The sequence below is a fragment of the Dipodomys ordii genome, unplaced genomic scaffold, assembly GCF_000151885.1.
Source record: "Dipodomys ordii isolate 6190 unplaced genomic scaffold, Dord_2.0 Scaffold37, whole genome shotgun sequence".
Taxonomy (NCBI): Eukaryota; Metazoa; Chordata; class Mammalia; order Rodentia; family Heteromyidae; genus Dipodomys; species Dipodomys ordii.
The window spans coordinates 3,873,405-3,888,141 of record NW_012267253.1 but is presented as its reverse complement, the minus strand read 5'-3'; the positions used below and the strand labels follow the sequence as shown (position 1 = coordinate 3,888,141).

The window sequence follows — 14,737 nt, the reverse complement described above, 5'->3', positions numbered from 1 at the left end:
TCACAGTAGAAAATTTCATGTTTTGATACATACTATAATACTCCAAACAAGAATCGTGTTTGCCACAGAAGAGATAAAGAATGTGTGCAAGAAGTGAACAAGGGAAGCTTGTGAGTTAGGTTGGATATGTAGCATAGTTGTAGAGCGTTTACCTAGCTTGACTAAGACCCTCAGTTCAATCCCTATCATTGCAATATATAAGTTTCACATATAAATCACATATTAATATATCATATATTATATATATAGTATGTGTGTATGAATGTATGAATTGAAATAAAGAAGAGAATGAGGTAGTTGCATTTGAAAAAAAAAAATCAAGCCAAAGCAATAATAGGTTACTAGAATGGTATCATAAAAATAAGTATTAGGTCAGGTGCTAGTGGCTCACACTTCTAATCCTCGCTACTCAGGAGGCTGAAATCTGAGAACTGAAATTCAAAACCAGCCTGGTCAAGAAAGTACATGAGACTCTTATCTCCAATTAACCCCCAGAAACCCAGAAATGGCACTGTGGCTCAAGTGGTAGAGCACTCACCTTGAGCTGAAAAGCTCAGTGCCAAGGCCCCAGAGTTCAAGCCCCATGACTGAATTAAAAAAAAAGTATTAGGGGCTGGGGCTGGGAAATGTGGCTTAGTGGTAGAGTGCTTGCCTAGCATGCATGAAGCCCTGGGTTTGATTCCTCAGTACCACATAAACAGAAAAAAGCTGAAAGTGGTGCTGCAACTCAAGTGGTAGAGCACAACACTAGCCATGAGCACAGGGAGGCTGAGGAACAGTGTCTAGGTCCTGAGTTCAAGCTCCAGGACAAGCAAAAAAAAAAAGGCATTAAGAAAACTAATTAGAAAATCATAAGTTAACAATAAAAATATAAAACACCAAGAAAATTGAAGATATGTTTATATAAAGAAATAATTAAACTTTCAAAGAAAAGATTATTTGAGTGAGTAAAGATTTGTTTTAGTAATATTCTTTTTTTGGGAGACCAGTTCTGGGGCTTGTATTCAGGGCCTGGGCTCCGTCCCTAAACTTTGTTATTCAAGATAGTGCTCTAACACTTGAACCACAGCTCTATTTCCAGCTTTTTGGTTATCAATTAGAAATAAAGAGTCTCACAGACTTCCTGCTCCAACTTCATTCTTCAGATCTCAGCCTCTTGAATAACTAGGATTACAGGCCTGAGCCACTGGTGCCTGGCTTAATGATATTCTTTTATACAAGTATCTCAATAGATTAAATTGCTAAGAATTGGGTTAAGTGAATTGATAAATAGATTAAATAATATGAACAATCTTTTATAAATAAAATATCATTAAATAATAAAGGAAATGATTAAGTAAATAGAATGGGTCTATAAGACATGCCTCAAAGTATAGCAGAATAGTAGAGTGACTGTCTAGCATTTATGAATGATTCCCAACAGCATCATCATTACTATTGGTACACACATCTTGATATACCTACGCCCTCTCCCCAAAATGTTTAAGGTATGGTTCTTTAAACCTTGCATATAGTTGGTTGCATAATGAAAAGTGAAGAGAAATATTTTGATATTCTAAATGCTTGATATTGCAATAGTAATCAAAATGCTTTCTTCATTATTTTATGCATTTTCCTCTAAAATCTCTAAATGGTATCTTTCTTTGTGAAAGGTGAACATATGCAATTAAAGCTAACAAGTTATAAACTTAAAAATAAACAGAAAGAGAGATTGAGAATGTGGCTTAGTGGTAGAATGCTTGTCTATTATGCATGAAGCCCTGGGTTCGACTCCTCAGTACCACATAAACAGAAAAAGCCAGAAGTGGACTCTGGCTCAAGTGATAGAGTGCTAAACAAAAGCAGCTCAGGGACAGTGCCCCAACCCTGATGAGTTCAAGCCCCAAAACAAGCACACACACACACACACACACACACACTCACACGCACACACACATGCACACACACACAAAAACCCCAGCAAGATTCTTACTCCTACAATATGCAAAAGTAACCTTAAATAGAGAGGAAGTTATATCTACTTAGGATATTTCACCATCATCAAAATAACTGTTGTTTTGTTACTTTTGGATATGTTTGTGTGTGTGTGTGTGTGTGTGTGTGTGTGTGTGTGTTTACTGCTATATGCTTATCAACAATTTGATTAGCAACTGGGGAAAAAATGACCTCTCCTTCCTATTTTCATAAATAATCATTACCACATACTACCAATCCTCTACCATTGAACAGTGGAGCATAAATCAACAGATTAATGTCAGCAGAACCAAAACTTCAGAAAGAGACACAGAGACTGCTCAATATTATAAAACTATTAGTATCTCCCAACCATCTCTCTTCCTAACTTCAACAGTAAGGAAAGGGAGAAAAATCAGAAATAAGACCCACCCCAGGAATATATGAAGAACAGAGGGAAACTTTGCCCTATTATAAACCATGTAAGAAATACAAAAAATAAACCTGGGTCTCTCACAGAATGAAATACTGCATAGAATTCAGTTTCATAGCTCTTTATGTAACAGCCCAGAAGAATGTGTAAAATTAGAAACATTGAAGCCAGGTATGGTGGCACTTGCCTACAATCACAATATTTGGGGGCTGAGACAGGAGGATCACAACTTCAACTCCAGCTGAGGCTACTGAACAAACTCTGGTGGCTGTGTGGGTGGAAGGAAAGAAGGAAGGAAACTCCTGCTTGTTTCCACTATAATTGCATACTCTACCACATTTTGTGCTGTCTGCAGTACAACAGATTTTAAGAGTTAAAAATGGGAAAAGAGAATACACTCAGAAAAGGGAGATGAATTCATCATAAACACTTCATACTGTGGAATTTACCTGGGAGCTTTGTATGATGTAATCTCCTGAACCAAGGAGCTTCAAGAGGCTCACTGGAGGTTTGCCACCCCACTTTGTCCTTAACTTTTCCTAAATTATTTAAAGTTAGCCAGGCACCAGTGGCTCATGCCTATAACCCTAGCTACTCAGGAGGCTGAGATCTGAGTATCACAGTTCAAAGCCAGCCCCGGCAGGAAGTCCATGAGACTCTTATCTCTAACTACCAGAAAACCGGAAGTAACCACCAAAAAACTGGAAGTGGCACTTCAGCCTTGAGCTGAAGAGTTGAGGGACAGCACCCAGGCTCAGAGTTCAAGACTCATGACTGACAGAAAAAAAAAATTAATGTTGTGGCATGTAACACACACACACACACACACACACACACTCTTTTTGATTTTGCTTTGACCAGTTCTGGGGCTTGAACTCAAGGCCTGGGTGCTGTCCCTGAGCTTCTTCTACTCAAGGCTAGTGCTCTACTCCTTGAGCCACAGTGCCACTTCCAGCCTTTTCTGTTTATGGGGTTCTGAGGAATCAAATCCAGGGCTTCATGCATGCTAGGCAAGCACTCTACTGCTAAGCCACATTCCCAGCCCTGGGGTTCAATACTTAATAAAGGCAAACTATTGTCAGAATAAAGCACCAACCCAAAGGTCTATCAGGAGAAACCCAATCAATTAACATTTGCTAGTAATTTACAATGTTTATTTTATTAAAGAAAATTAAGCCAGATGCCAGAGGCACACACCTATAATCCTAGCTACTCAGGAGGCTGCGGTCTGAGGATCAGTTTGAAGCCAGCCCAAGCAGAAAAATCCCCATGAGAGTCTTATCTCCAATTAAAACTCAAAAGCTGGAAGCTATGCTGTGGCTCAAGTGGTAGAGCTCTAGCCTTGAACACAAAGAGGTTCAGGACAGTGCCCAGGCCCAGAGTTCAAGCCCCACAACCATCAAAAAACAAAGGAAGGAAGAAAAGGAAGGAAGGAAGGAAGGAAGGAGGGAAGGAGGGAGGGAGGGAGGGAAGGAAGGAAGGAAGGAAAGAAGGAAGGAAGGAAGGAAGGAAGGAAGGAAGGGAAAAAAAGAAGGAAGGAGGGAAGGAAGAAGGTAAAGAAGGAAGGAGGGAAGGAAGGGAGGAGGGAAGGAAGGGAGGGAGGGAGGGAGGAAGGAAGGAAGGAAGGAAGGGAAAAAAGAAGGAAGGAGGGAAGGAAGAAGGTAAAGAAGGAAGGAGGGAAGGAAGGGAGGAAGGGAGGGAGGAAGGAAGGAAGGAAGGGAGGAAGGAGGGAAGGAAGGGAGAAAAGAAGGAAGGAGGGTAGGAGGAAAGGAGGGAAGAAAGGAAGGAAGGAAGGAGGGAGGGAGGGAGGGAAGGAGCAAGGAAGCAAGGAAAAATTCAGTCATATTCTCTGAACACAAAGGATTCCTTTGTCAGGCAGCTGGTATAACTCAGTTCTTAAGCATCAGTGATTTTACCTACAAAATAAGCCTCAAGAATCACAAGACCTCTTTGAAGATTTTAGAATGAATTATTGTATTTTGTGTATTATTTTGTTTCCTAGAATTGTTTTTTATAACCCCAAGACAGGTATTTGTGCTTTCAAAATTATGCCCCTAACTTCTACACTTTTCAGCGGCAAACCATATTTAAATAGTTTTTCAAAAAAAAAAAAAAAAACCTTGTATAACTATGTTATCTCACTTTTCTTTTTTCTCACTGTTACTTGAAATATGCCAACATCATTATTCACATCATCATTTGGTAAGTAAAAATCTGTAAATTTACCATATGGTACATAGACTAGGCTTATGCTCAGCACTCAGGAGTGGGATACATGGTCAGTATAATGTAATTCACAATTACAAAAGTTGAATGATTAGAGACAACACTGAACTCTGAATAGCATAAGAGACCACATTACTCTTCCCAAGAATAATGAAAGGCATTTTAGGGAATGCAGAGATGAAGTTGGATGTCTGTCTGTGCACACATCATACAGATGGATTATGATGATCTAACTTGTTAGTCAAAAACTCATTTTTTGTCAGGCGCCAATGGCTCACACCAGTAATCCTAGCTACTCAGGAGGCTGAGATCTGAGAATCACAGTTCAAAGTCAGGCCAGGCAGGAAAAGCCTTTTTTTTTGCGGGGGGGAGCGGTTGTGAGCCTGAACTCTGGGCCTGGTTGTTTTCCTCAGCTTTTCAGCTCAAGGCTAACGCTCTATCTACCACTTGAACCACAGCGCCACTTCCGGCTTTTTTTTTTCTGCTTATGTGGCGCTGAAGAATTGAACCCAGGACTGTCACGGTCTCTCCTGCCCGGGCTGGCTTTGAACCGTGATCCTCAGATCTCAGCCTCCTGAGTAGCTAGGATTACAAGCGTGAGCCACCAGCGCCCGGCTATATGCCTTTCTTATACTCCCCTCTTACTATGAAACTTTCCTGTCACTAAAGCCAAACTTCTACTCCTTTACTAATATCCCACCTCTAGTTGTCATCTTGCTGTGGGATTGTATCTTCTTCATTAGAGTTCTCTTTTAAAATTTTGTTTCATCAAAAATCTGGCATGTGAGGTTTTAATTGTTCTGTCACAGTTTTCTCTTCTTCAGTCAATGGTGACAATTCCATGTCTTTATGCCTTTGTAGTCCTTGTATCATGGTTATGGTCTTATTCAAAATAGTACAAATGCAGCTCTTAGTCTCTTTCTGCTCAACGACTGGCTTAAAACATGCATACAAGGTTTGATATCAAGACTTTAAGGCTGTCAATTCCTTAAAAGTATAACTAAGAGTTTTCATGAGTTCCAGCTTATCGACTTCCACCTCCATGTTGAATAGATCCTAATGAAGTAATTTAATGCTCACTTAGGTACACTGTAAATCCTACCATCAAACATTAAGGACTACAAACATCCAACATTATTTCTAGAAAACAAATGAATCTACACAGATGAGATGGTCAGGAAGCATAGCCAAGCATCATTTCCTCATGTCTATAATCTTAGCTTGGATTGGGCAGCTGAGAATGGCAGGATCATAATCTAAGGCCAGCTAGGTTAGAAAAGTGTGCCAAGACTTCTTCCCAACCCATTGTTGGGTACAGTGATGGCACACTTATCATCTTAAGCTACTAAAGAGACTAAGATTGAGAGATAAAAGGCTGGTATTTCCAGGCCAGCCTAGGCAGAAAAATTCTTAAGACTGAATCTTAACATAAGGAAGTTGGATACAGTGATGCATGCCTGTCATCCATGTAAATATAACAACTATATATACAGTCACTGAACAGAGAGAGGTAAGTCACTACTCTACTTAAAGATGCTAAGGATACACTGTTGAGAAGACTTAAAAACAAAACAAAACAAAAAAAAAAACCAGCTGCAGAATAACATGTGCACTTACCACACTGCACATGGGCTTTTTCTGTGTGAACAAAAAAACACCCTGAACTCCACTATGGTAGCACATGTCTACCATCCCAGCACTCAGGAGCTGAGAAAGGAAAATAGCTAGTAATTACCACCTAGCCTGTGCCTCACAGTCAGTCTCTGACTAAAAATATATTTTTTTAAAAATTAGGGAAAGGGGAAAAGAGACAGGGTAGCTCAGGTCTGCCTAAAACTTGCAATCCTCCTTCTTCAATGCTAAGATTACAGACATAATCCACTTAGCTAATGTTTTGGGTTTGTTTGCCCATCCTGGGGCTTGAACTCAGGACCTAGGAACTGTCCCTGAGCCTCTTTGTGCTCAAGGCCAGTGCTCTACCTCTTGAGCCACAGCACTACTTCCTGCTTTTTAAAGTAGTTTATTGGAGGGAGCTAAAAGTCTTATGGGGACTTTTTTGCCTGGGCTGGCTTTAAACCACAATCCTCAAGTCTTAGCCTCCTGAGTAGCTAGGATTACAGGCGTTAGCCACCCCAGCACCCAGCTATTTTGTTTTTTTAATGTAAAAACACTTTACTTTTAAAATCAGGAAATAGATTTTAATGTATGGTCATGAAAATGGAAAGACATCTGAAATCTCACTAGGAAGATCTATTTTTAAAATGCAAAGCCAAATCCCCACTAAAATATAACTATTCATTAAGATTCCACGACCACTGGGGCTAGATGACTTAAAAAACATTAAAGAGGGCTGGGAAGGTGGCTCAGTGGTAGAGCACTTGCCTTGCATGCATGAGGCCCTGGGTTCGATTCCTCAGCACCACATAAGCAGAAAAAAAAAGCCGGAAGTGGTGCTATGGCTCAAGTGGTAGCGCACTAGCCTTGAGCTGAAGAGCTGAGGGACAGCGCCCAGGCCCAGAGTTCAGGCCCCAGGACCAGACCGCCCCCCCCCAAAAAAAGCATTCAAGAATCTCAACAAATGAACATATTACATTAAAGCACAAGTTCAACAATACTGACAATCTTAAAATTATACTAAAAATATAGCCATAAAATTCATACATGTGAAATCAACGGTGAATAATTGTTCATGTAAATTACCTTCTACTTCTACTTGCTGTGTTTCTAAAACTGAAAGGGCTCTTTACTTTAAAACTCTATCCTAAAATTGCTGCTTCTCCATGAGGATAATACTCAATAGCAGTTTTCGCAGGAATGGAACTCATACCTTCTAAGAGCATTTCTGGGATATCTGCTTGATATCTCGGACCCACTCTGATTTCACCTTTGTCAGCTAACAATGTTTTCACTGAAGGGTCATAGACCAATGAGTAGAAAAAGGTATCCTGAAAAAAAAATGACAGAAAAAATCCAGATAAACTTAATTCCTTCTATTTTTCACAAAGCAATAAAATCAATGTCATAATAATGAAACAGAGAGTACTTCAGAGAGTATAAGAAATTACATTTTGGTGAGTAAATTCATAATCTTAAAAAGAACATGGTATTATTGTCATCAAGTACAACAGTGCAAAATTTAATAAAATAAAGAGGGCTGGGAATGTGGCTTAGTGGAAGAGTGCTTGCCTAGCATGCATGAAGCCCTAGCTTTCATTCCTCAGTACCACATAAACAGAAAAAGCCAGAAGTAGTGCTGTGGCTCAAGTGGTAGAGTGCTAGCCTTGAGCAAAAGAAGCTCATGGACACTGCTCAGGCCCTGAGTTCAAGCCCAGGACTGGCAAAAAAAAAAAAATGGGAAGAGAGAGAGAGAGAAAGAAAGAAAGAGAGAGAGAGAGAGAGAGAAATAGCTTTAAGTAGATTATAAAGTTTTATTATTTATTTTAGCCTAAAAGAAAACTACTAATTGTCCTAAAATAGAGTTTTGGAAAGCTAGCAAAATTAAATAGTAACTTAAAGATAAGCCAACTAAAACCAAGTATCTCCTAATGACAAAAGTCCATACCAAATAGCAGAATGTCTACATGGATACCAAACTTACTTTTGAACCATCCATCCACAATTTATTCGAAATATTAAAAGGTACACACACCTCGCATTGACTTAACTGTATGAGAGTTGAACTTACATGGATCCATTACTAGTACTGCAGAAAACTAGTTAGCTGTTTATTAATTATAATTCTGCAGTACTTTTGATCTTGATGTATACATATATAATATATAATATGTAATATATATATATATATAAAGAGAAAGAGATAGTATGTAAATATAACTAAGCATTCCACTAATGTCTCCAGGTACCAGTGAGTGGCTCACTGATATCTATAATCCTAGCTACATAGGAGATTGAGATCTAAGAATCCCAGCTCAAAGCCAGCCCAAACAGGAAAGTCCTTGAGACTTTTATCTCCAATTAACCACCAAAAAATTTGGAAGTGGAGCTGTGGCTCAAATAGTGAGCATTAGCCTTGAGCAAAAAAGCTCGGGAACAGTGCCTAGGCACTGAGTTCAAGCCCCAGGACTGTCACAAAACAATAATAACAACAACAAAAATGCCCTATAGTTCCTGAACCTATAGTTCCTGAACACTAGTCCTTTGCTGAATTCTGCAGAGCCACTGGAATATGAACCAACAAAACTCTATCTTCTGCTTCCCATTTGGATCCAAAGATCATTTAATGCACCTCTGTTTTTTATCCTGAAAGGGCCTGTTCTATATTCACTTATGTTACCAAAACCAGCCAAGGAAGTTGCAAATAAGAGCTGTCATTCAGACTGATTACTAGGGCTCTTACATACTACGATACCGAAAAGTGGGAGAAAAAAAAGGTTACTACATCAATTGAAATATTCTGTGTTTTATTTTAAGCACTGATCACTATTAGGAGAAAAGACAAGAAAAGTACTTTAGGAATATGAAAGCATTCTACTTGACAGAATTTGAGGGTGTGATTGCCATGTTTTTTTTTCTTTTTTTCTGTATAGACATGATAAATTGTCTCATGCCTGCATTCTCAGGTTACTTTATCTCTAAGACATACTAACATAGTACTACAATTAAAAGGAGGCTTTTCCCATAATCTACAGAAAAATGAAGAGATATTACTTACATAGGGTTATACAGTTGCTTAGAATCCTTAGATCCATATGTACTAATATAGGAAAATATTTGGAATCTTTAGTTCCCAACAGAAGTGGCAAAAAAAAGTTTTAAAAACAGATCAATTTCATGAGCAGAATTAAAAGTAAAAGATGATGATGTAAATAAAGTTGTTTTCTGTTACCAATTTCATATATGTCAATCTTTGGATTTTAACATTATTAAAAGATAGGACACAATGTGGGAGAAATAACTGTATCGCAAAGCTCATAGAACTCATAAATGTTATAGACCATGATAGACAATTTGCTCCAGGAAAGTTAGAATATGTTTGTGACTTTAACTGTGCATCACTATCCCACAATACTGCAAAATTTGGGACATTATGTAACCACTTAATCACAATAAAAATTTTGGAAAAAAAAGATAGGGCAGATGTCAAGGATGTTCTTCTATAAATAGAGTAGCAAATCTAAATCACACCATAAAAATGTTTCTGAAACTGAAGAAAGTATATGATCCAAATAGTTTTATTCTTTTCTAATTTTCTCCTACTATACATAGGGAAAATTCTCAAGAGTAAGTACAAATGAGATTCTTTCAATTTACTGGCAGTTGTCTGAGCTTAGCTCTGACATTGAGGTTTGTAAGGATGAAGTAGGTAAGTTAAAAGGAAAATACTATTAATTTTTAAAACTGCTTCTCTTAGCCAAAGACCAATAAAACAAAATTAAATACACTGGCAGTTTCTGTAAACTGCCAGGCATAGTAGCCCATGACTATAATCTTTGAGAGGCAAAGATAAGGATTGTCAATCCAGACAAATAAGTTTGTGAAAAATCATCTTGATCAATAAAAACTGGACATACCAGCCTATACCTATCATCCCAGCTACACAGGAAGCATAACAGGAGGATCTCAGTCCAGGCTGGTCCAAGTAATAATGCAAAATCTACATGGAAAAATAAAATGCAAAAAGGGGTGTGTGTGTGCGTGCATGCGTGTGTGCGTGTGTGTGTTAGAGTATATGTCTAGCAGCCATGTATGCTGAAGTTCAAACCCCAGTAATGCTGGGAAAAATAAAAACTTACGCTAATTTCCAAGTATTATCACTATCATTCTATTGTAAATAAAAATAAAAATCTTTCTTTTCTTTTTTTTTAAGGGTTGCAGGGCTTGAATTCAGGGTCTAAGCGCTGTTCCTGAGCTTTTTGTTCAAGGCTACCGCTCTACCACTTTGAACCACAATTCCATTTCCAAAAACCTTTCTTTTCTAAATTTAAATGTTACTGGTATCTGAACTCAGGGTCTTGTACTTACTTGCTAGGCAGGAGGTACTCTATACCACTTTAGCCATGACTCTAGCCCTTTATCAAGTTTTTTAATAAACAGTGGCTCTGTACATTTGAAAAGTTTTTGTTACGTTTCCTTCATTTGAGATAGGGAGGCAATGTTTTATCTTTTTTTTGGGGGGGGGGTCCAGTCGTAGGGCCTGAACTCTGGGCCTGGGCGCTGTCCCTCAGCTCTTCAGCTCAAGGCTAGTGCGCTACCACTTGAGCCACAGTGCCACTTCCGGCTTTTTTCTTTTTCTTACGTGGTGCTGAGGAATCAAATGCAGGGCCTTAGGCATGCAAGGCAAGTGCTCTACCACTGAGCCACCTTCCCAGCCCGGCAATATGTTTTAATAAAGAATACATTTAAAAAAAACAAATAGGTTGCACACAGGCACATTTATGTAATAAAGAATTTGAAGATGCTAAGCATAATGGTGCACAGAATTTCAAGGCCAACCTGGACTACAAAGCAAGACTTTTAAGTCTCTTCTACTCCCACCCCCCCAAAAAAAATGGGGTCTGATAGCAGTTGCTCAAGCCTATCCCTAGCTACTCAGAAGGCTGAAAAGCTGGAAGCCAGTTCCAGCACAGAAATCTCCAAGTCTAGATTCAACCAACAAAATGCCAGACTCAAGGCATGGTTCAAAGTGCTGGAGCAGTAGCTGTGACCTAGAGCAAGAGTGGGAAGACCTGAGTTCAAACTCTAGTACCAAAAAGAGAAAAAAAATGGAGGTAAAACCATAAAACAACAAAATTAAATACTAAAACATCACTGACAGTAAAACAGTTTCCTCTTGATTGATGTGTGTGAGTGTATATAATATATATAGATGTAGATATAGAGATATATTCCCCCTCTCCCCACTGGGAGGCTGGTCCCGGGGGCTTGAACTCAGGGCCTGTCATTGAGCTTCTTTTGCTCAAGGCTAGTGCTCTGCCACTTGAGCCACAGCTTCACTTCCAGCTTTTTTTGGTAGTTTAGTGGAAGTAAGAGTCTCACAAGACTTTTCTGCCCAGGTTGGCTTTGACTTTAATCCTCAGATCTCAGGCTCCTGAGTAGCTAGGATTACAGGCATGAGCTACCAGCGCCCAGCTTCTTGATGTAATTGTTTAAAGCTGTCTGAAATTATGCATATTCTGTTTGTAAGAATTTCCTCCCTCCAATGAGATATACTCTAAATATTTTTCCCCATTTGTGTGTGTGTGTGTGTTTATGTAAGATGTGCTCTTGTTATATACCCTACGATGGCCTGGAACTTGCTATGTAGTATGCTATGTAGTTTAACCTGAAACTCAAAAATCAACTGCCTGGGGGCTGGCTCAGTGGTAGAGTGCTTGCCTTGCATGCATGAGGCCCTGGGTTTGATTCCTCAGCACCACATAAGCAAAAAGAAAAAATCTGAAAGTGGCACTGTGTCTCAAGTGGTAGAGCGCTAGCCTTGAGCTGAAGAGCTGAGGGACAGCACCCAGGCCCAGATTTCAGGCCCCACGACTGGACCCCCCCCCAAAAAAAAAAATCAACTGCCTCTGCTTTAGGAGCACTGAGATTACAGGATCTCACCCAAATGCTAGCTATTCAATATGTTTTTGCTGAGATTTTGTGAAAGAAGTACTTTTAACTGACAAACTTCATTAGGATTATAGAAAATAAAAATCAACAACGGCAAAAAAAATTCCTCTGGTAAGAGCCTTACAGAAAAGCCATTTAATTTTAAAAATAAAAATAGGATACAGGTACCTAAATAATATGCCAAATAATTATGTTACCAAAACAAAAATATGTATCTAAGTAGCCAGGTGCTGGTGGCTCATACCTATAAGCCTAGCTACTCAGGAGGCTGAGATCTGAGGATCGCAGTTCAAAGCCAGCCCAGGCAGGAAAGTCAGTGAGACTCTTATCTCCAATAAACAACTCAGAAAACCAGAAGTAGTGCTGTGGCTCAAGTGGTAGAGTGCTGGCCTTGAGCTAAAGAGCTGAGGGACAGAGCCCAGGCCCAGAGTTCAAACCCCATGACCGACAAAAAAAAAAAATTTATCTAAGTAATGTGCAGTACTTTATAAAGCCTTACACTGCTGATTTAAAAACAGATAATTTTTGGTTACTCTTACCTCACCCAGGAGGATAGTTACCTAAATGCATCCTACTCATTATACTTCTACCGTAGCACTGCTATAATGGGGCAAAAGATGGAAATTCAAATGTAGGGGAAAAAATACAAAACAGGAATGACTATGATTACCTCTTTTTCAAGATATGACAGTACTGATTCTGTCTCATTCAGTAGAGCAACACTGCATTTTCCCCTGTTGAAAGAGAAAAAATATGAATAAATGTAAGTTATCACATCACTTACCATCACAGCAATCACTGCATGTGAGAACCTAAAAATAATACACATTTATTTCAGGATGTAATTACTACTATTTATTAAAACTGCTCTAAAGTCTACCTAAAATTTAAAAACAAGGAACTTCTATAGAAGAAGAGGTAATTTAAAGGCCTACAAATTCATGGACTTGAGATCTGGTAGCACTTACCTTTGGTCATATCTTTGAGTTTGATTTTAGATATCTATTTCTATTTACAAAATCTATTTCTAAAAACATTTGTTTAGAGAAAACTAAGGTAGAAATGCTTATTACCAGCACTTTTAGACTTAACTCTTGCCAACTTGAAAATTACACTAGAGTTCCAAATTGGGCGGGAGAATCTTGATTATTCAAATTATAAGTATTAGAGGGTGCTTACAAAATATAAAATATAAAATACCATTTCTCTAAACAGATCACAAAACAGCAAAAGGCAAACAGGCAAAAATAAATGCCTCATATATATATATATATATATATATACACACACACACACATATATATATACTTATATAAATATGCTTATATATATATATAAAGTAGTAAATGAGAAGAGCATGTTCTTTGATTACAAACTACAACTCAAAGAAAAAAAATAACTGAAAGCAAAATAAAATAGTAAAATTAAAAAGCTAACACACTGATCAAAAGTTACAACTTTTGGCCAGGTGCCAGTGGCTCACACCTTTAATCCTAGTTCCTTGGGATGATAAGATCTGAGCATCCAGGTTCAAAGCCAGCCTGGACAGAAAAGCCCATGAGACTCTTATTTCCAATAAACCATCAGAAAACCAGAAGTGGCACTGTGGCTCAAGTGGTAGAGCATTAGCTTTGAGCTGAAGAGCTGAGGAACATCACCTACACCTGGAGTTCAAGCCCCACAACCAACAACAAAAAAAACTACAACTTTTGGCTAGGTGCAGGTGCCTCACAAACTTGTAATCCTACTACAATCTGAGAATGGTAGTTCAAAGCCAGCACAGGGGTTGGGGATTTAGCTCAGTGTTAGAGTACTTGCCTAGAAAGTGCAAGGCCCTGAGTTCAGTCCTCAACTCTGAAAAAAAAGAAAAGAAGAAAAAAGAAAGGAAAGAAAAGCTAAACAGCTAGTCCATGGTACACTTATTTATCTCCAATTAACCACCATAAAAGCTAGAAATGAAGCTGTGGTTCAAATGATATAATGCCAGCCTTGAGCAAAAAAAAAAAAAAAAAAACAAAAAAACCCTAAGGTATAGTGCCCAGATGCTGAGCCCCAGTATTGGCACCCAAAAGAAGAAATTACTATTTTCTAAACAGTGTATAACTCTTTTTTTTCTTTTTCCTCTTCTTTTCAAGTGGTATTGGGGTTTGAATGTTGAGCCTCACATTTTTTAGTTAGATGCTCTACCATTTAAGCTATGCCCTAGCCCTGCAACTTTATATTCTCTACATTTAAGAAACTTGCTCTGATGAAAACATTATCCTTGGTACTCATTTTAGGCTAATGCTACTTACGAAGACTTCTCTGAAAGCATATAGTATTTCCACATTATCCTGTCAAATCTCTGATTTGCCTTGATGGAAGAGTTTTTATATATATTGTACTCAGGCATACTACTGAAGCAAAAAAAAATAACATTAGGAATCAGCACAGATAACTATACTGCAAGTCAGCAAGCATATCCACAGCTCTCACAGAAGTTTCCATGTGCTTATACCTAGCTCACTGAAGTAACACAAACAGGAGGAAGGGGGGAGGGGGAAGGAGACAGGAACAGAA

General features: G+C 38.6%; 1 protein-coding gene across 1 annotated transcript in view; it reads right to left on the bottom strand.

Annotated features, from left to right (window-relative positions):
* The window catches only part of Mta3 (metastasis associated 1 family, member 3), a 146,650-nt gene that overhangs the window by 81,188 nt on the left and 50,725 nt on the right, over positions 1-14,737 (bottom strand). The window contains exons 5-6 of the mRNA XM_013017904.1: positions 12,849-12,912; positions 7,440-7,557 (exon numbers count right to left, since the gene is read on the bottom strand). Coding sequence (XP_012873358.1) covers positions 7,440-7,557; positions 12,849-12,912 — 182 coding nt within the window. The remainder of the gene's footprint in view (positions 1-7,439; positions 7,558-12,848; positions 12,913-14,737) is intronic.